The sequence below is a fragment of the Podarcis cretensis genome (assembly GCF_951804945.1).
Source record: "Podarcis cretensis genome assembly, chromosome: 15".
Classification (NCBI taxonomy): Eukaryota; Metazoa; Chordata; class Lepidosauria; order Squamata; family Lacertidae; genus Podarcis; species Podarcis cretensis.
Genome location: NC_137185.1, coordinates 4,970,381 through 4,991,857, shown reverse-complemented (window position 1 = coordinate 4,991,857; position 21,477 = coordinate 4,970,381). Strand labels below are relative to the sequence as shown.

The 21,477-nt window shown below is 41.5% G+C and overlaps 1 protein-coding gene across 1 annotated transcript in view; it reads right to left on the bottom strand.

Moving 5' to 3' along the window:
- The window catches only part of MED13 (mediator complex subunit 13), a 109,897-nt gene that overhangs the window by 25,698 nt on the left and 62,722 nt on the right, over positions 1-21,477 (bottom strand). Inside the window, exons 8-14 of the mRNA XM_079955362.1 lie at positions 18,995-19,105; positions 17,038-17,721; positions 5,631-5,838; positions 4,672-4,738; positions 4,021-4,148; positions 2,907-2,997; positions 1,391-1,605 (exon numbers count right to left, since the gene is read on the bottom strand). Coding sequence (XP_079811488.1) covers positions 1,391-1,605; positions 2,907-2,997; positions 4,021-4,148; positions 4,672-4,738; positions 5,631-5,838; positions 17,038-17,721; positions 18,995-19,105 — 1,504 coding nt within the window. The remainder of the gene's footprint in view (positions 1-1,390; positions 1,606-2,906; positions 2,998-4,020; positions 4,149-4,671; positions 4,739-5,630; positions 5,839-17,037; positions 17,722-18,994; positions 19,106-21,477) is intronic.

The following is a 21,477-nucleotide window of genomic DNA, read 5'->3' as shown; positions in this document are numbered from 1 at the left end:
CTGCTTTAAAGTGAGATAACCCAGACCTTAACTTTTTTACAAGAGACATATAAAAAAAGAAACACAATACTGGTATAAAATCCTTCCTCCCAAGTGCAGGCGGAAATTGGTACCCCTTAAAAGGTTCTTCCAAAAGTAGGGGGTCAGCAATCTGGATTTCTCCCAAACTTGATTTTCATTTAAAAGATATACTAAGTGATCCCACTGGAAGATTTATTTTCCTCAAGGGTATGTTAGAGAACTCCTGGCTGACATTATGCTCTATTTATGTACCTGATACCCAACAATAACAATTTCTGGATGTAACTTTTCCAATACTGCACTCATTTATACAAGGTGAAGTGGTAATAGGTGGTGACTTAAATCTTGTACTTAATGATTATTTTGATAAAAGCAGAACTTCTCACCTATCACAAAACCCGTGGAAACTGCCTTTGTTTAAAACATCCCTCTACAACATTTTACATAAACACAGCTACTTTGATGCTTGGTGCATAGCCAGTGCAGAACTAAGAAACTATACACATGTCAGCAAGGTGCAAAAATTGTGCCAGATTGGATTATTTATTAATCACAGAAGGTCTTATCTCTTAGCTTCTTAATATCTTAGACCATGCCCCTGTTATCACCAGAATACAATGAGTACTCAAACCTAAACCTTTGTAATGGAAATTAGACCCCTGGATATAAACTTTACTTTTTTCTATTGAGAAACTCCTTAAAGAGATTCCTGGTTTCTTAAAAAAAGATTAATTATATAGGAGAACAGACAACATGGAACCCCTTAGCTTTGGCATTGAAAGCAGATGATGATGTAAAGGTTTTGAATTACTTGGGGGGGGGCATCCTATCAATATGCTCGCAGATGATGAACATATTCCTTTCTGATCCTGAAATCTAATTACCTGCTGTTATGCACCAACTTGCTACAAATGGCAAAATATCTGGGTTCACCGTTAACTTCACCAAATCTGAGCTGATGTGTATACACACCCTGCCAAACCTACAACTTCACTGGCACAAAATAAGTGGACTGAAACTCTGTATACACCTAAGAATCTATCTAAACTAGGAAAGAAACTTTACTTTCCTGATAGAAGATTTAACAACTAAGCTCAAAAAATGGTCAAAGTTAACATTCTCACTGGGTGGGGTGGGGGAATGAGACGCACCCCTTCTATAAGATATGGTATCCCTTTATCGACTTTAGGAGAAACTTTCTTTGGTTCCCTTCCTTGGAATGTCTAAAACTACAGACATCAGCTACTATTTTTCTGTACAACTATACGACCACTAAGCCCTGTTTTCTTTGTATGGGTATGTTTTGTTACCTGAAATTAAGAATCTATTAAATAATAGCAATAACAGTAATAAAGACAATTTAACGTACCTTTATTTCTGAGGGTTTGGGGCTACAGAATCCCTCATCTACTTCAATCCTGAACTGAACACCAGCAGTAGCGCCATTTCCTTCTAAGATAGTCCCTCCAGGCGTGGTGTCCATGCTGCCATATTCCTTGTTGTTCATATTCATGGGAGAAAACCCCATAATGTGTTGCTCCAAGGATGGTGGTGTTGGGTACATTTTATGAAGATCTGCAGTGCCTGGTTTGAGAGAAAGAGAGAGATGTTGGGATGCTCACACATCACAGCTACTCTCATTTATCGCAAGTTTATTGCGTCTTCAAATGCTTGCCTGCAGCACATTCCCAAATTATATCATTAGCATAAAAATGTACACTCCATTAATATTTCCCTCGCTAGTGTTCTCTTTCCCTGTGCCCCAATCCCCAGACTGGGACTGTGAACCCTAGGGTGGGAAGTTCCCATGTGATTCATCCTACCTGTTTGGTGTAAGCTTGGCCCTTCAAAATATATTGCATGAAGTGGTCTCCCAAGTAGGTAGTTTACATACAAGGGTACAGAATTGCGGGGAGGGGGGGGATATCTGTGCAGCAGGAACAGAAGACCAAGAGATGCGAAAGATAGCTGTAGGTGCATCACAGGTAAAGATACAACCCAACATGTGTGTGACTCACTATCAACAAGCAGCCAGTGGGGCTAAATGGGCATAGGAAGATGGACAGTTATCAACCAACATCTGAAATGTGATACTTGTTTTCTGGAGTGAGCTAGGCACACCCAGCTTCTACCAAGTTTGAATTCCACAACAGTAAATTTTCTAGAGATTTTCAACAACCCAAGACAGCCAAACTTCTTCCCCACTGGCTTCTGAATGTTGCTATTTTACAATTTTGTCACAGAATGCAAATAAAGCATTCCTATGTCTTGAACTGGTCTTTGACCGTAATAATAATTTATTTATTTTTTAAAAAGCATTCCTATGTTACTGGTGCATGCTAACTATAGCAGCAGCAGCCACACAATGAAAAAAAACATAGCTTGCAAAGTAGTACACTCAGACATGTCAATTTGAACTAGCTGGGGCTAAGAGTAGGGGCAGGGAGTGGGGAAGCTTTTTTGGCCCAGCAGGCCAGATCTTTCTCTCTCCCTACCATGTGGACAGACTTGGACACACCTGCCTGTCAATCATCTGATATCATAATGTCATAAGGTAATTTGACTGGTGGGTGGCCCTGCCCAACTATCGAAGTTGGCCAGGGAGGCAGTGAGAGATGGTGACCTTTCTGCAGGGATCGAGGGAATAAGAGCAGATTCTCTGCAGGGAAATCTCCTGTGCACCTGAACCAAGCAGAATTAAACTCCCTGGGCATTTGCCAACATGTCAGGAGTCCAATCCTGTTTTCTGAAGGGATCAACTGCACAAGCAACCAATCCAGCCGCATCCCAAATATGACAACAGGCGTGGGCGGCTAGCCAGAAGTTCCCCCAAAGTATGTGTGTTTGGGGGACCATGGAAGGAGAGAAAAAAGAAAGCAGCTTACTTATGCATGACAAAGGGTCCAAGTTTCCTGCTTTTGACTCTTTGCAGTTGGATTTGTCATCTGCTCCATTCAGCATTCTTTTAGATCCAGGCTAGGGAGGGAAGAGGAATAAAAGAAACTGACTCCACAGGTATTGCTGGATAAAAATAAGGGCTTGCACAGCTTCATCAATAGCAATGACTTTGCAACTTTAAAAACCGTGCCATGTCATGGGTAAATTCAGAAACAGGCAGGAGTTTCAAAAGCAGCTTATATTGGATGTGCCCTGTGATTCAAAGCAGGCAAAAAGCTCACAATGCCTGCTCAAGCCCTTGGGTTTGCCTAAATTACCTTTTAGGATGCCAGCCATTTTAATTCACTTTTCCAGAAAATGTATATGCGAAGCAACTTTAAACATCAAATCACAGCACTAGACAATAACAACAAGGTTGACAAATTTTACAACCAAACAGCCAAGTAAATAAACAGAATCTGCTCCAAATCATGCTGCAGGATAAACATTATTTGCAGAGTTAAAAAGAGGGGGATTTAAGTTAAAATTTCAACATAGCCACTGAAATTTGAGGAAATGTTGCACACAGAAACAAACATTGCACTTATTTAGAAGACTTTCCTACGCAACTCTGGGCCCCATATCATCCAGGCAATGGATCATCTAAGCAAGCTGTTTCCGTCAGCAGCCTCACTGACCTCACTTAGGAGGCTGATAAAGATGAAGTGTGAAGCAAGAGCCCATTTGCACAATGCATGTCTGTCATTCAGCAACTCTCGGCTAAGACTTATTATGCAAACTGCCTCCTTCAATCTATACTATTTGAGCAGTTTCCTTACTAAGGTACTGACTCTGCTTCAGCTGCTTTGCACATTCAAGTCAACAAATAACCCCAAAACGCATAACTCACTTTACAGACAACAGTTATAGGGCAAGGCTTAAGATTATACAAACAGATCCAGTTCAATTGGAGAGTTATCAGAATGGCTCAGAAACTGCAAATAGGAAAACTGGTTCAGTTTTTTCTTGTTTTTAGTTCTACACTGCCTTCGCTGTCATGTGGTGCTTCTTGACCCCCACAACAATATGAAGCTATGAAACATATCTTATCAAGCCACTTACTGTTAGCTCATCTTCATCAGAGTTGAAGAGATTGTCAAGGTCAGTGTAAGAGACAACCAGGTCATTTTCATGAAACAAACTAGTTGACGCCGTGCGATTGTGAGGGGGAATACGCTGGGCATCTATTGCTGAAAGGAGAGAGATCAAAGGCTCACCAATGGACTCTGCTCTAGCAGTTTAGAAGATATAGTTTAATTACAGAACCTACTATAAAATAGAGGGACGCGGGTGGAGCTGTGGGTTAAACCACAGAGTCTAGGACTTGCCGATCAGAAGGTCGGCGGTTCAAATCCCCGCAATGGGGTGAGCTTTCATTGCTCAGTCCCTGCTCCTGCCCACCTAGCAGTTCGAAAGCACATCAAAGTGCAAGTAGATAAATAGGTACCACTCCGGCAGGAAGGTAAACGGCGTTTCCGTGCGCTGCTCTGGTTCGCCAGAAGCTGCTTAGTCATGCTGGCCACATGACCCGGAAGCTGTATGCCGGCTCCCTTGGCCAATAAAGCGAGATGAGCGCCGCAACCCCGGAGTCGTTTGTGAATGGACCTAAGGTCAGGGGTCCCTTTACCTTTACCATCAAATAAACTAATGCATACTTGTTGTTCTATCCAGTTTTTAAAATGAACAGCATGTGTTTCAAAACAGCAGTGTTACCTTGTTTGACAGAGGGGCTAAAAAGTGACATTGCATCCTCTCCAACATTAGGTGTCCCATCTTCAGCCTGCAAACAACAAAAGGAGGCAGCAGGCCGCATGAGTATGTGACTGCACCACATGAGTTATTTAACATATAAAGCTGCCTTATACAGTCAGGCAGTTTTCACCAACCAGGCACCTTTCAGATGTGCCAGTCGGGGGCCAATGGGAATTGTTGTCCAAAACAGTTCAAAGGCACCAGGTTAGTGAAAATTTCAACTGGCAGTAGCTCTTCAAGTAGAAGTCCAAGAGCCTTTCAGATAAAAGAGTACTAGTTGTGCCTTCTGCCTGGTATTGTTTACTCCTACAGGCACTTGCTCTCGGGCAAAGTTCTTCCCCATCACTTGCTACCAGAGCCAGTGTGGCATAGTGGTTAAGAGCGGTGGACTCACAATCTGGTGAACCGGGTTCGCGTCTCCGCTCCCCCACATGCAGCTGCTGGGTGACCTTGGGCTAGTCACACTTCTTTGAAGACTCTCAGCCCCACTCACCTCACAGAGTGTTTGTTGTGGGGGAGGAAGGGAAAGGAGAACGTTAGCTGCTTTGAGACACCTTCGGGTAGTGACAAAGCGGGATATCAAATCCAAACTCCTCTTCTTCTTCCCTATGCCCCATCATTTATCATAAACAGGTGACCGTATGGCATGGGGCAAGGCACTGAGACTGCTTTTTGAGAAACACAAAGATACACATGGATGCTTTAGCTGAGATTTCTGCAGTGCAGGGGTTGGGCTATATGACCCTCGGGGTACCTTCCAACTCTACAATTCTATCACTCTGCAATCCCTTTGGGGTCACAGAACTAGTTGCAAGGCTCTACATCCTCTTGGCTCATGTGTGCTCCTCACTTACTGTTTCTGCATATGCTCCTGGTCCCTCATTCCCTGTGCTGGGCTTCACCCAGACCTTTTCACTCACCTTGTGCTTTTTCCCAGCTTCTCGCTCACTGTTCTGCCTGTCCTTTTTATCAGGAAAAGGGAATTCTTCATCTCCATCAACAAATGCATACGGATCCATTTCAGGTTCCTGGTCAGCTGCTATTGCTGCTAGATACTGGTTCTTGCTCTGGTACTGCTGCACCAGTTCATCAGAGACTTTTAAAGGTTTTCTACATTGCACCATTAACCTGTACACAGGAAAAAGACGAGGTTACAATGAATAGAAACCATATGCCAAAACTCTTCCAGTGATTAAAACCTTTAATTGCTTCTCAAATTGTAACCCATCTTTCCTCCAATGTGCTCAAGACAGCATTTATTACCCTGGGAGAGGTGGGCTGGTCAGCACAGTTCAACCAAAGCAAAGATCACCCAGTGAGTTTCATGGCTGTGCAGGGAGCTCAGCTGTCTGCTGTCCAACTCTAACACATTTAAGCACCATACCTTACAAGCTTTCCCCCAACACCACACACATAGTGGAATCCACCCCCCGCCCTGCGCACACAAAATTATAAATTTCACTAGAGTCCCACAACTACTCTAGACAACAATGGATTTCTTCTTCCTGAGTTTTTCATATGAGTTATTATCAATTTGGTATTTTAAAAGTCTTTATGTCCATTCCTAATTAGTACATGGCTTATGTCAGCTCTTCTTTCCCAGCACTTTACAATGAGGTCTTTAAAAAGAACAGCACTATTCACATCTCAGCTTTTGCTTATGTTTATCAGTATCAAACTAATTAGCACTTCAGTAACTGTCATACTGGTACAGTACAGTTTTTATTATTATTATTATTATTATTATTATTATTATTATTATTATTTTCTTACATGCCTTTCACCACAAGGTCCCTGGGTGAGTTTGAACAACATAAAAATACTGTATTAAAATCAGTTAAAATAATATACAATCAGATACATGACTGAAGAGCCTTTAGCTCACAAAAGCTTATGCCATAATTTTATTCTGGACATTATTCCAGGAGGGATTTCTTCTCTTAAAATTCATATTTTGCTAATGAATGAAGCATAAACCACTTCTCTCACTGCCCAGAATTCACATTATTCTCTGCAATGAAGGCCTTTTGTGCACCAAGACCAGAGAAATATGCTTCAAAGGAACATAAAGCAGTACAGTTGTAGATAATGGATGGTTTAGACTAGAGCAGGAGAGACTGTGGTATCCTGGGGGACCACTGACCAGCTTCTACTAGATCAGCTGGGACTCTCTGTAAAGTTTGCAGGAGTTAGGGAAACTTTGCAGGAGTTAGGGAAACTTGATCTGATCTAGCAAGGCAGTTATGAAGATCAGACATAGATTTATTAGCTTCAGTTAGCTGGCTGCATCAGGTGTCTTCAGATCATGCACTGGGACCATGCCTTAACTGTGATCGTCTCCATTCAATCTATTCAATCTCCTTAGGGTTTAAAATGCACAGGCAGGCCTCCGTGCGCAGAAGAGACTCTCTGCTTCAGACTGTCATCCTCAAACTCATGAAGGGTTTCATTCTGTAGAGCTGAGGTTCCCAAACTGAGCTCAGTGGACCACCAAAGCTTCATTCAGGTGGTTCGAGGCAAGCCCGCATTAAATATTCATTTTATTTTTTAACTGTGTTTTTACTGCTGCTTTTATTTCTTACGCTTTATGTTTCTGTGTTGCAATTTGAATTATATGGAGTACAAATTGTAATGCAATAAAATACAATGTAACAAACAAAGGAAACAGTAAAAAATACAATTAAAAATATAGAGCATCTATCACAGCACATTGCAATTGTTATAACCGATGGAAAAACAGCTAAGTGGCCTGCCAAGACAACCAGCAAATTTCAAGTGGTCAGAGAGAGGACGAAGTTCGGGAAGCACTTGTGTAGTGATTCCACAGCAATGGGGCAGGTCTTGACAGCACATCTTCACTTCCTCTTGAGTGTTTTTTACATTTGAGGAGCTTGAGCAGCTGAATGGGGTTTCATAAAATTTAAACACAGCAAGTGAAGTCAACCCATCCTTGGGTTAAACATTTGCAATCTGGCCCAAAAACTTGCTCCGACCATAACGCTATGAAAATGGAATTAAGACTTACTCCAATCGGCTCCTTTAGATGGAAAATGAATGACACCCTATTAAGAGTTCAGGAGATTGTGAAGAAGGCCCAAAAAACCTTGAAAAATTATTTTGAAATAAATTTGAATACTACGGTGGAAAGGAGAACAATCTGGGATGCAAGCAAAGCAGTTATGAGAGGGTTTCTGATACAACAGAACACGATAAAGAAAAGAATCTGGAATGGGAAAAAAGATAAGATTTTAGAGAAGATAAGAGATGGAGAGAAAAAGTTGAGATCTAAGCCAAAATCGAAGGAGATCTTGAGAGAAATTAAATTTTACCAAGCACAGTACGCGAAATTGATAAATCAAGAAGTTGAGTGGAAAATTAAACAAATGAAACAAAGATCATTTGAATCAGCTAACAAGTGTGGGAAACTATTAGCATGGCAGTTGAAAAAGAGACAAAAATTGAATACAGTCACCAATCTAGAGATTGAAGGGAAAGAGATCCAGAAACCCGAAGAAATTAGGAAGTGTTTCCAGAGATATTTCAAAAAGCTCTATACTCAAGGGCCACAAGAGGAGAAGGAGATAGACCAATTTTTGAAAACAAATGGTTTACCAAAACTTGCCCAGGAAAAGAGAACAATCCTGAATCATAAAATAACACAACAAGAAATAGAGGGTGCCATCCAGAATATGCAACTAGGCAAATCTCCAGGTCCGGATGGGCTTACCTCCAAGTATTATAAGATATTGAAAGATTATTTGATACAACCATTAATGGAGGTATGCAATCAGATTTTGGAGGGGAAGAAGGCACCGGAATCGTGGAAAGAAGCCTTCATCACATTGATCCCTAAAGTGGAAACTGAAAAGACTCAACTTAAGAACTACCGTCCCATCTCACTCCTAAATGTGGATTACAAAATTTTTGCAGATATTTTGGCAAGTAGATTTAAAAAAGTATTAAATGAAGTAATTCACAAGGACCAGGCAGGCTTTCTCCCAGGAAGACATTTGTCTGATAATACTAGGAATATTATTGATATTTTGGAACTTTTGCAAACCAACATTAATACAAAATCAGTGTTAATTTTTGTTGATGCGGAGAAGGCCTTTGATAACATTTCTTGGAGGTTTATGAAGAAAAATTTGGAAGGGATGGGAGTGGGACGGGGGTTTGAAAATGGAATAGAGGCAATATATTCAGAGCAGAAAGCTAAACTGATAGTAAACAATGTGGTGACAGAAGAATTTAAAATTGAAAAAGGAACACGACAAGGTTGCCCCCTATCCCCTCTGTTATTTATTTCTGTTCTGGAGGTGTTTTTGAACATGATTAGGGAAGACCAGTTGGTACAAGGAATACAGGTCGGAGTGAAACAATTTAAATTGAAAGCTTTTGCAGATGATTTGGTTTTAACATTACAGGAGCCAGAATCTAGTACGAAGAGAGTGTTAGAATTAATTTATGAATTTGGTCGGGTAGCGGGGTTCAAACTGAACAAGCAAAAAACCAAGGTTTTGGAGAAAAATCTGACACCTTTGGAAATAGATGGGTTTCAGAAAGAGACAGAGTTAAATGTTGTTAAAAAGGTAAAATACCTAGGGGTAAACTTGTCTGCCAAAAATTTGAATCTATTTAAAGATAATTATGAAAAATGCTGGTCAGAAATTAAGAAAGATTTAGAGATCTGGTCAAGATTGAAACTTTCCTTGTTGGGTCGAATTGCAGCTATAAAGATGAATGTATTGCCGAAGATGTTATTTTTGTTTCAGACCCTACAGATCGTGGACAGAGTGGAGTGTTTTGGGAAGTGGCAGAAAGATATTTCTAGGTTTGTCTGGCAGGGCAAAAAGCCCCGAATAAAATTTAAAATATTAACGGATGCAAAAGAGAGAGGGGGATTTGCCCTGCCAGATTTAAGGTTATATTATGAAGCTGCGGCTTTCTGCTGGATGAAAGATTGGTTACTCCTTGAGAACACTGACGTCCTAGATCTGGAAGGGTATAATAATGTTTTTGGATGGCATGCATATTTGTGGTACGATAAGGTAAAGGTTCATAAAATGTTTAAAAACCATATTGTCAGGAAATCTATATTTATGGTCTGGACAAAATACAAAGACTTATTGGAAGGTAAGACCCCGAGGTGGTTATCACCAGCGGAGGCCAAGGTTCGAAAAAAACCCAATATGGAGGCCGGATGGCCGAAATACTGGGAAATAATAGAAAAAATTGGAGATAATTGGAGGCTGCAGAGCTTTGAAAAATTAAAGAATAGGGTGCAAGACTGGTTTCATTATGCTCAAATTCAAGAGGTTTTTAAGTCAGACAAAAAAATAGGATTCCAGGTGGAAAAATCGAAATTAGAGACAGAACTGTTAGAACCTAAGACCAAGGCGCTTTCGAGAATGTATAACTTGCTGCTTAAATGGAACACCCAGGATGAGATAGTCAAATCAGCCATGATAAAATGGGCTCAGGATATTGGGTACAACATTATGTTAGAAGACTGGGAAAGGTTATGGACCACTGGAATGAAATTCACGGCATGTAATGCCCTGAAGGAAAATATTATGAAAATGATATATAGGTGGTACATGACCCCAGTCAAACTTGCAAAAATATATCATCGGTCTGATAATAAATGTTGGAAATGTAAGGAGGCTGAAGGGACATTCTTTCATCTTTGGTGGACTTGTCCAAAAGTGAAGGCCTTCTGGGAAATGATCTATAATGAGTTAAAAAAGGTGTTTAGATACACCTTCCCTAAGAAACCAGAGGCCTTCCTCCTGGGCATTGTGGACCAAAAGGTGTTAAAGAAGGATAGAACTTTTTTTATGTATGCAACTACAGCAGCAAGAATACTCATTGCAAAATATTGGAAGATACAAGACCTTCCCACGCTGGAAGAGTGGCAGACGCAGTTGATGGACTATATGGAACTGGCTGAAATGACTGGCAGAATCCGAGATCTGGGAGAAGAGACAATGGAAGAGGACTGGAAGAAATTTAAGGACTATTTACAAAAACATTATAAGTTGTATGAATGTTAAGAATCTGCATGACTTGGAAATTTTAGCTCCTGCAATTAGATTAGGAAAATAGAAAGTTAAGTTATAAGTAAGAAAAAGTTGAAATTTAAAGTTATTTTATGTATTATCTTAAGGTATAAATATTTGACAAAAGGTACTTTAAATTTAGAAGTAAAACACTCTGAAAGATATAAATAAGATACGAAACAAGGTAACAATTTGCTGATATGTTTATTGTAAAGAACGCAGGGTGAGGGAGATGTGGGGAAGTCCAGTTAGTAACCTAAAAATGTATTTGGAAAGTTGGATTGTTTTTCTTTTTCTCTTTTTTCTGGTTTGTCCTTTTTTTTTCTTTTCTGTAAACTGAAAATGTAATAAAAATTTTAATAAAAAATAAATAAACAAATAAACATTTGCAATCTGAATAATAACCAGTGGTATACATTTAGAAACACATTAGCAAACCTTTTTTTTTTTTTAAAGGCTCAAAGTTTTGCAGTCGCTTATAGCCAGTAAGACCACTGGAATAATAATAATAATAATAATAATAATAATAATAATAATAATAATAATAAATTTTATTTATATCCCGCCCTCCCCAGCCGAAGCCAGGCACAGGGCGGCTAACAACACTAAAACAGTGCAACATTATAAAAACATTATAAAAGTTAATTACAATCAAAATTGATGGCAACCATAAACTAAAGTTTTGTAAAGATTGCCAAAGGAGGGAGTCAGGCTGCGCCCTGACCAAAGGCCTGGTGGAACAGCTCTGTCTTGCAGGCCCTGCGGAAAGATGTCAAGTCCTGCAGGGCCCTTGTCTCCTGTGACAGAGCGTTCCACCAGGTTGGAGCCGCAGCCGAAAAAGCCCTGGCTCTAGTTGAGGCCAGCCTAACCTCTCTGTGGCCTGGGACCTTCACGATGTTTTTATTTGAAGACTGTAAGTTCCTCTGTGGGGCATACCAGGAGGCTATTCAGACAAAGAACCTTTACAATAGGTAGTTCAGTTAAGCCATAACTGGCTAATGCAGGCATCTAGCAGGCAAATAATAATTTTAAAAAGCACTGTTGCTTTATGAAAGTACTTGCAAGAGTCTTATAAGAAGTAGTCTCTGAACTGAAAGGCTGTCAGCAGATTGAACTGGAACCCAAGGTCTAATATATGGGTCAGCACCCAGGGGGCCCAGGCCAAATCTTCTCCTAAGAGCTGCAAACCAGGTTCTCCCATTGCAGAGCGAGAGGCAAAGGAGGTGTGGAGGGAAAGGCACCAGGTCAGTTGACCCAACCTGCACACCAGAACAGGAGGAGGGTGGTTGAAGTGCTGGCCCATTGCCTCCCCTGCCACCTCAAAATGGCCCTCCAGAAAAGCAAGCTGCTGAGCAAGAGCTTCAAAAGAACCAGAGGATTCTCTGCAAACTAAGCCTGTTTCTCATGGTGGTGGTAACCCTCTGTCTGGGCTGCAGGTGGGGGCCTCCATGAGTGAATGTTCCTCTATACTCAGTCATGCAAGCCCCCACCTGCAGACTTGCAATGCTACAGCAGACAAAGGTTTACCACTACTGTGAGAACTAGGCCACAGGCACGTTAAAAGAGATAAACAACCTCAAGCCCAGGAAGTGAAAATAAGAACACACTTTTCAGTGCTTTACACATCCTCAAACTACTGTAGTAGATGAAAATATAATCAATCTGTTTCAAGCATGACCATTTGGAGCATGCTCTTCCCAGGCCTCAAGTAACTTGAGAATAGCTTTGCACAGTGGATTTTCCAACCAACAGGAGCTTCAGCCTGCCCTCCCTGGCCACAGAGACACATTTGATCAAGTCCTGTAGTAGGTCTTTTCCTAAACCGCTTCTCAGGTAGGCAACGAACTGGCTGCAACTGAGCATTGAAGACAGCTGGCATTTCTATCTGGAAGCAGCTGGGATGCTCTCATGACCCTTGGCAACACCACACACCAGCGATTTCAATATTTTTTACCTTCCCATGTCAAGTTGTTTGCTGTTGCAGGGATGCTGGCCTTCACTGTTATTCTATATATATTTATATCCTGCATCTCTGCCCCAAATAGAGACAGCCAAGGTGGCTTACATATATTTAAAAAGTCTATGAACACTGGAATTTGCAACAGTAAAAAAATACTTAACGGGCTGCAGATAACAAGACTTCACAGTGGAGAGGAGAAAAAGCAATATCTAATTCAAATAAGCAGTACGTCAAAGGCCTGCTGGCTCAGAACCATCAGCTTCAAGCAAACTGCTACCAGGAGGGAACAAAATGGATTTCCCAAGGCAAGATGTTCTACAACCTAGGTGAGGCAACAGACAAGGTCCTGTCATGTGTATTCCCACCAACTGTACTTCAGGGAGCAGTGAGACATGAAACATCTTCTGCCCAGACAGGAATATAGGACATACCAAAAACAGACCATTGGCAGCTCAGCACTGCCTATATATAGTTAGGCAGTGACTCTTCTAGGTCTCCAGCAGGAGCTTTTCCCAGTCCTACTTGGACACCAGAGATCAAACCTGGAACCTTCTGCATGCAATGCAGATGGCCTGCCACTGAGCTATGCCTCTTCCCCTGATCTGAGCTGTGTGGAAGGCTCATAAAGTAGGAGGCAATTCTTTCGATACCCTGATCCTGAGCCATTTCTTGTGCAGAGATCAGGCCACAGAATATACTCAAGAGGGAAAGAACAGTAACAGACTATTTTACTGATTTTCTCATTCATGAACAACTAAACAAAGTTACTCAGAATACCATTTGTAAGGCACTATTCAGATTTATTTCTATTTTTAAAAACTATCTTGTCCAGAAGCAAAACAACTATTTGGAAAGACGACAGCACAGGAAACCTGCTGACAGCATTGTTTTGTTAAATTGGCACCTGCCTTCAGAATAAGCTCACAAACTAAACCAAAATGAGATCGAAAAGGAAATGCATGTTTCCTTACCCTTGAACAAGAGCAAAAGAACAGCTGAATATTATTCAGAGTTTGAAAATGTTACCAAGCAGCTAACAGCTGATGCACAAAGGATGAGCGACAGTTGCAAGCAGCACACTCAGCTTTTACAAAACTGTAGAGCTTATTGGTTTGTGTGGGACTTTTTGTTTTTATTACGTATTTTGTGTTTTTTATCTTGTATTTTTATGTTGAGCACCACCTTGAGATCTATGGATTAAGGGAGGTATACAAATTTAATATATAAAAAATAAATGAGAAGCTTACTAATTTTTCCTCTACCAATATGGAGGGGAAAGGAACTATTAAGTGTTGGTGGGCTGCTTCCAGTCTCAGGATAAAATCAATGAACATATTTTCAAACTTCTAGTTCTAGATTTAAATGCCCACTCAAATCCAACAATTACAGGTGGGCTCTGCCTTTATTTTCATTAGCTCATTCAGAGACAATCCAGCTTTGTGCCCCTTTCATCTCCCTCTATTTTAATGTCTCAACAGCAGCTGTACACATCTCCTATGATTGTCTTAGAATACTTCAGACACACTAGTTGCAAGTTCCTTATGCCAGGATTATTTCAGGAACATAACAGCTCTTTTGAGATTCAGCAGTAATCAAGGACAATTAAGTTCACTGTTGGTTAGCAAGGAGGATGAATTACAAAAAAGATTGCTATGAAGCCTTTGCACAACGGAAAAACAAAAAAGAAAGAAAGGATACCCTTCTAGACATACAGGAACCAGAATGCGACCCCTCAAAAAACTCTCCCTACTGCCACTTAACTAGCACTCATAGGACGTTGGGCAGTGATGTTTACAAGTATACAACTAAGATGTTTGAAGCACATACTTGAAAACTTCAAAAGTGTGGACAAACATGAGTTGATAAGCACTTGTCTCAAGCAGATAAACTCATTACTGTGCCAAGTTTCAGTAGGTAGCTATAGCCAATGTACTTTTAGGGATAAACCCAAGGTTTGCTACCATGTTTTATGTGACAAAGCCTAGCACAGGGGTAGGCAACCTAAGGCCAGTGGGCTGGATCCGGCCCTATCGCCTTCTCAATACAGCCTGCAGACGGTCCAGGAATCAGCGTGCTTTTACGTGAGTAGAATGTGTCCTTTTATTTAAAATGCATCTCTGGGTTATTTGTGGGGCCTGCCTGGTGTTTTTACATGAGCAGAATGTGTGCTTTTATTTAAAATGCATGTCTGGGTTATTTGTGGGGTATAGGAATTTGTTCATATTTTTTTCAAAATATAGTCTGGCCCCCCACAAGGTCTGAGGGACGGTGGACTGGCCCAGAGCTGAAAAAGGTTGCTGACCCCTGGCCTAGCATCTACTGAACTGAGCCCCCCGAAAGGAGCACATGCTGCACAGCACTTGCCATTTCCCCCTTCACTGCCCCGAAAACTGTGTGTCAAGACTGAGAGAGAGAAAAAGATGTAAACATTCACTCTCTGGCCCACTGGCAAAGACTACTTACCCTTATAGCAGCACCAGTTGTCATTTCAGTTGCCCCCACCAGAACCATATGCTGCTGCACTGATTAAGAGAAGCAGGAGGAACCCCAGTGGCACAAAAATCACTCAACGGACAAGTGGGGACTTCTGAATTTCTGGGTACCAGGTCACAACTTTGTAAGGGAGGCCCATGTTCAATGGAGACTTTGGGATTTGTGAGAAAGCCTTTCTATAGCACCACTGCCTCATTTAAGAATGTTTATAAGAAGCAAGCCCTCATTAAGCAAACATAAGGTGAGAAGGGAGTCAAAAAGTGACAAGAGATAAGGGCAAGTGAAAGGTGCCATCTTTGCACAGGCCACAGAGCTCTGGTTCCAACTGTGAAAGGTAAGAAGTGGTGATGTTGAGCAACTGCCCTGTGAGCAGGGGCTAGAGGAGAGCCAAACAAAGACACCAGAACAGCACAGAACCATCCCTCCTGCAACCCAACCCCATTCAAAAATGATTCCTCACACAGACACTTTATAAAAGCAGCTTTGAAAGTTGGTCTTTCAAAGCCAAGTCTTAAGACTGCACCCCCACCCCACCCCCTTCTTTTTCCACTCCCCTTTCCAGGTTCCATTTCTGTGATTAGTTTTTATTACAAGTCAATTAAGGAGCCATTTCTATCATTTCAAATTCAGGTTAGCTGCTCTGAGCACACAGGATAGGACAAGATATAAATCTTGCTGATACTCTGATATCAAAGAAAACACTCTCCAACAGATCCAACAGACATGGGGCAAGAGATAAGTGAGAAAGCTCAAAAAGAAGTTAACTTCAGTCATGTTCCCTTTAAAAATCAGAGGACATGATTTCCCTTTTCATTCCACAGATTCCAATGTATTGCAGAGTTAGTTGCAAGCTTAGAAGCTGGGAAACCCACAAAGGGATTTTGCTTTTGACTGAAGTGAAAACAAAAATCTAGAATGGAAACTATGATAAATCATCTAGCTGAAACAGAGCTTTTTATTCATAACACATAAAGGAGATTCATCAGCCACAGAGAACAAGGGAAACAAAGGCAGACCAATTCAAATATTTTGTGGTTTTAAGTCCACAGCATAAGCTGCATTTTAAAACTGGTATTTCATTTATAAATAATAGCTCTTTTAGCAGGGAACACCGAGAGGTATTCAATTAAATGGTAGGTCCACTTTCAAGAATTTGACACACTCCTAGTTACATAGTCCTCTCTGAAGGAAATACAAAACCTTCCAAATCTTAATAGCATCAGTGGAGTTCTTGGACCAGGTTGGCTCTATAGCAGACATGGGCTATCACTCAAGTGGCTTTTTATAAAGAGAATAAAAATCTCCAAGCAGGGGAAAACTGCAAAAATTAGTTGAACATATAATTTAAGCCATCTAGCCCAGTATTATCTTTTGACAAGCAGTAACTTTCATGGTCTCAGATTTCTTTCCCAGCACTTGTTACTTGAGATCCTTTGAACTTGGAAATGCCAGGGAATAAAACCTATGAACTTCTGCATGCAAAGCACATACTCCAGCCCCATGCTGTGCCCCCTCCCACCAAATTCAAATGGTACAATCATCCAATCCCTCTAGGATTTGAATACAGGACCTCTCACACTCTGAATGAGAATCTGAATTTTCTAGTACTCATACATATACACAATTGAGTGAAAACTTCTGCATTTTTATCCTGGACATTCACAATTGAAATGCCCACAGCAGAAACACAAGTTCCGCTCTTTCTGAACCATGATAATACAAAGGAAAACAAAATTATCTTCTCATAAGAACTAAAAGGTTTTTGGATTAGATGCAAATTCTGCTTTTAGAAGTTAAAACATAAGGTATGCTTACTCTGTAGCTGAAGGTAAGTTGTCTGACCCTGCAAATCCCATAGGGTCATCCTTGAACTTTTCACTTGGGAGCTGTGGTGGCAAGAAATTCACGTCCTTTTTCTTTGGAACCTTGTAATACTTCCACGTGGAATCTGCATCTTCTTCTTCCAAGTTCACCGCTGCACCAACATACATTGTGGGCTCTATAACTTCTGGGAATTGAGCTGGGAAAGTCTGAGACAAGCCCTCTATCCTGTCTTCCATTGTTTTTGAAGGAACTAAAGGATCTGGAGTTGGCATCTGATAGAAATGCTGGCTCTGGGGAGTGGAAGGAGTTTTAGTTGCCCCTTCATCAGCAACATCACACGGGTGAGGACTAAGGGGAGGTGGCTGGGGAGAATTTGCCATTTCAGTGCCATGCATCTGAGGAGTCTTTGCTACATCATTAGTTCTGAGATTTGAAAACCTCACTTGGTTATCAGACGTGGTAATCACAAGCCTCTGATTGGCCGAGTCCGCCTCCATGGCAATGTCATCAGTGATGGAAACACGATGGTGAAATGGGGTCAAAGGACGTTTCTGGGGCTTATCTCCTTTCTCTTGCTTCTCATTTGCCTTGTGCTTTGGAGCTGCTTGCTGTTGCTGGCCCACAGGCGGCACTGGCCCCTGCTGAATTGCAAGTCTTGGCTTGAGACTTTTGTACCTAAAGAGGGACAGGAGAGAGAATTGGGGTGGGAATCATCTGTACTGTTAACTGCCAATAGCATTTCACATTTCGGCAACCATTACACAAAAGTGAATTCAGCTAAATATGTTGATATGCAGACGTAACACTTGTCCATGATTACTATACTGCTTTGTGGTTTAGCTCAGTGAGTTAAGTCTTACCTTTGCAGCTTATGAACACGGAGACACCAACTAGTCACCTTAGTAGCAGAGGGCATGAAGAGGCGTCAAAACTACCTTAACCACAGTTTTCTCAGTGCACACGCGATGCTTACCCACAGTTAGCGGAAGTCATTGTTTGCAAACCCACTTCCAACTGTGGCTTCCCATCCTGATTTCCATCAGTCCTTAACTGTGGTTTAGGCATTCAGATGCAATGCTTAATAATGGTTAAGCATTATGTTGCCACAGGGGAACACATTCCTCCTACAGCTAATGGCAAATGTATATGCCTTAATGAAGCATTTACAACCAAGTAAAAAGAGAGGACAGAGAAGGAGGCAGGATAACATATCAAGATGCTACTGCTGTTCCACCTAGACCAGGCATAGGCAAACTCGGCACTCCAGATGTGTTGGGACTACAATACTCATCATCCCTGACCACTGGTCCTGTTAGCTAGGGATAATGGGAGTTGTAGTCCCAAAACATCTGGAGGGCCGAGTTTGCCTATGCCTGACCTAGACTGTCCTCTGGCCCACCTATTACCAACTGCCCTCAGGGAAAGTCCCAAAAGAAGGAAAGACAAGCAGTCAGAGAAAACACCAGCTACCCATTGCTTGGTCTAGCTGGGCTAGATTTCCTGTCTTAAGCATATGGTTTTTAATGTACCCATTGCCCATTTAATATACCCATTACCCTTTTGACTTGCAGTCAAAAAGCAGGCTACAAATCCACTAAATCAGTCATCTTCAACTCTTTTAGACCCAAGACCCATCTTTAATCCAGTGCATTTAATCCATCTTTAATGCATTTGGAGAACAATTTCTTTCTATCTTTTTACCATATATTTGTATGGTGGTAGTGCTGTTGTGCCTCATCTTAGTTCAAAACCCTGTTAGTGGATCCCAGCTCACCAGTTAAAGACCAATGCACTAAATAAAATAAAGTTCCAAAGAGCACCTAGTCTGTTAGCTTACCGTATTGACCAGCATGTTACCTTCTTACTGTTTTATAATTTTTATAAAATGGATCCTGAAAGATTCCTGCATAGTTTTACACTCTACAACTGAATGTTCTGCAAGCTTTACCTTGAGCAAGTGCAATTTGTCCTCTGCGTGGCTTCAACAAACTCCCAAAATGACATTTTGTCAACTGTCTCATCTTCACATACGCCATTTGATGTAGCAGAATACTTCCTCCTGCATTGCATTTGGGAGAGAAATTCTTCTTTTAAGTAAACTGATGAAAATTGTGGAGAAAACATGAATCTGTGGTGGATCATATAATTACTGAATCTATATACTTTCCTGGTTCACCTGTGTCTAGAAAGAATCATATTTGGACAAGCTGGATTTTTCTCTCTTTGAAACTGATGTTGTACCACAAATGACTAACAGGTATGTGTTTTGCTTTCCCAGTAGTGATGTATGGAAGTGAGAGCTGGATCATAAAGAAGGCTGATCGCCAAAGAATTGATGCTTTTGAATTATGGTGCTGGAGGAGACTCTTGAGAGTCCCATGGACTGCAAGAAGCTCAAACCTCTCCATTCTGAAGGAAATCAGCCCTGAGTGCTCACTGGAAGGACAGATCCTGAAACTGAGGCTCCAAGATTTTGGCCACCTCATGAGAAGAGAAGACTCCCTGGAAAAGACCCTGATGCTGGGAAAGATGGAGGGCACAAGGAGAAGGGAACGACAGAGGACGAGATGGTTGGACAGTGTTCTCAAAGCTACCAGCATGAGTTTGACCAAACTGCGGGAGGCAGTGGAAGACAGGAGTGCCTGGCGTGCTCTGGTCCATGGGGTCACGAAGAGTCGGACACGACTAAACGACTAAACAACAACAACATGTGTTTTGCCAGGCAGCAAAATACCTTTCAAGTTAGTACCTTTTGTGGACTTACAACGTGTGTGTGTACACACACAGATGAAAACTTTCAGGGAAACGCAGACAACATTTACCATATCAATCCAATATAGTAGAGTCATACCTTGGGTTACAGACACTTCAGTCTGCGCGATTTTGGGTTGCACACTGCACCGAACCCGGAAGTACCGGAACAGATTACTTTCGGGTTTCGGCGCTTGCGCATGCACAGAAGGGCTAAATCACGCTTTGCGCATGTGCAAAAGTGCTAAATCACGACCCACACGTGCGCAGATGCGGCGCTGCAGGTTGCAAACGCTGCGGGTTGCAAAATGGCCTCCTGCACGGATCACGTTCGCAACCCGAGCGTCCACTGGACTGTATTTAAACTGCTACAATTGAGAGGGCCATTTCTATATATTGTTTCAGTTTTTAATGTTGACACTAACTAATTAGGAAAAAGTGTGACTATGAGGGGGACTTCATAGCTATCTATAAAATTATGATTCACGTGAAGTTTCCCTCCCTCTCATATAAGTCTCACACAAATGAGGTTGACTGGCAGCTGCTTCAGGATTTACAAAAAAGAAAGAAAAAAGAAGGAGCTTTTAACACTATGCATAACGAACTTAAGAAATGCAGTGCCACAAGATGTGTGGCAATACCCACAACTTTGTGCAATATTAGATTAGCAGAAAGGGGGTAGGCCTATCAGCAATCGTTAGCCCACGGCAGCTAAATGGAGTCTCCCACATTGAAAGGCAATCTGCTTTTGACTTCTAGATAAGGAAGGGCAACCACTACCATAAGACCTTCCTTGTGCGTACCCCAAAGCATCTGGGTGGCCAATGCTGGAAACCAAAATGCTGATCCAAATTCCAGCAAGGGAATGGCTTAACTGCACAGCTTAACAGCTTAACTGCACCACCTAGAACTAGGAATCTCGACAGAGAAATGGCTCCTTCCACAGGTCCCCACACCATGTGTGCAGGTTTGCTGCTGCTCCAGATACAAAGAAAACAGCCTTCATTACAGGCCATTATCTTCCTCTCTCCCTTTCCCAAGAGCCTGCCAGTTCTCATTAAAGAGTGATTTATCTGCCCACTAAATACACCCTGTTATCTGCTTGGCATTTGATGTTGACTTTTGTATATTGTTTTGTCTTTGTTTGCTGCTCAAGCTTTAATAAAAATAGCTTTAAAAAATAAAATAAAATAAAATAAAAACCTAAATACACCACCTGTTCTGGCTTTCCTATTGCTCCCACTTGCTGCCTAGTCTTCCCAATCTAACTCCTAAGCTAGGACACAAAGTCCAAATCCAATAGACTAACCTGGCAGCATGGAGGGGGGAAAGCAAGGAAGTATTCTTTCTTAGTGCCTTGATCAAATATTATTCCTAAAAATGCTGGAATAAATTAATTTATCTAGAGTGTGCCTGCTATTTGGAGAAGGAAATTGAGGAGATAGGCTGGGCAAAGATAGATTCAGGGTAAAACTCTCTGGACAGAGAGTTTCCAAACATGTTGCTGCCCAGGGCATAAGTAGTTTCTTACTAGTGAGTAGCAAGTTGACACACTTTCTTCTAGGATAGAAGGGTAAAGGAAGTATAGGTTAGGGAACATACATTAGTTTCTCTAGGATGGGAGGTGGCACTTTCTTGGGTCATAGCCAAGGGAGAGATGGGAAGGGAGAGAAAGCTGGC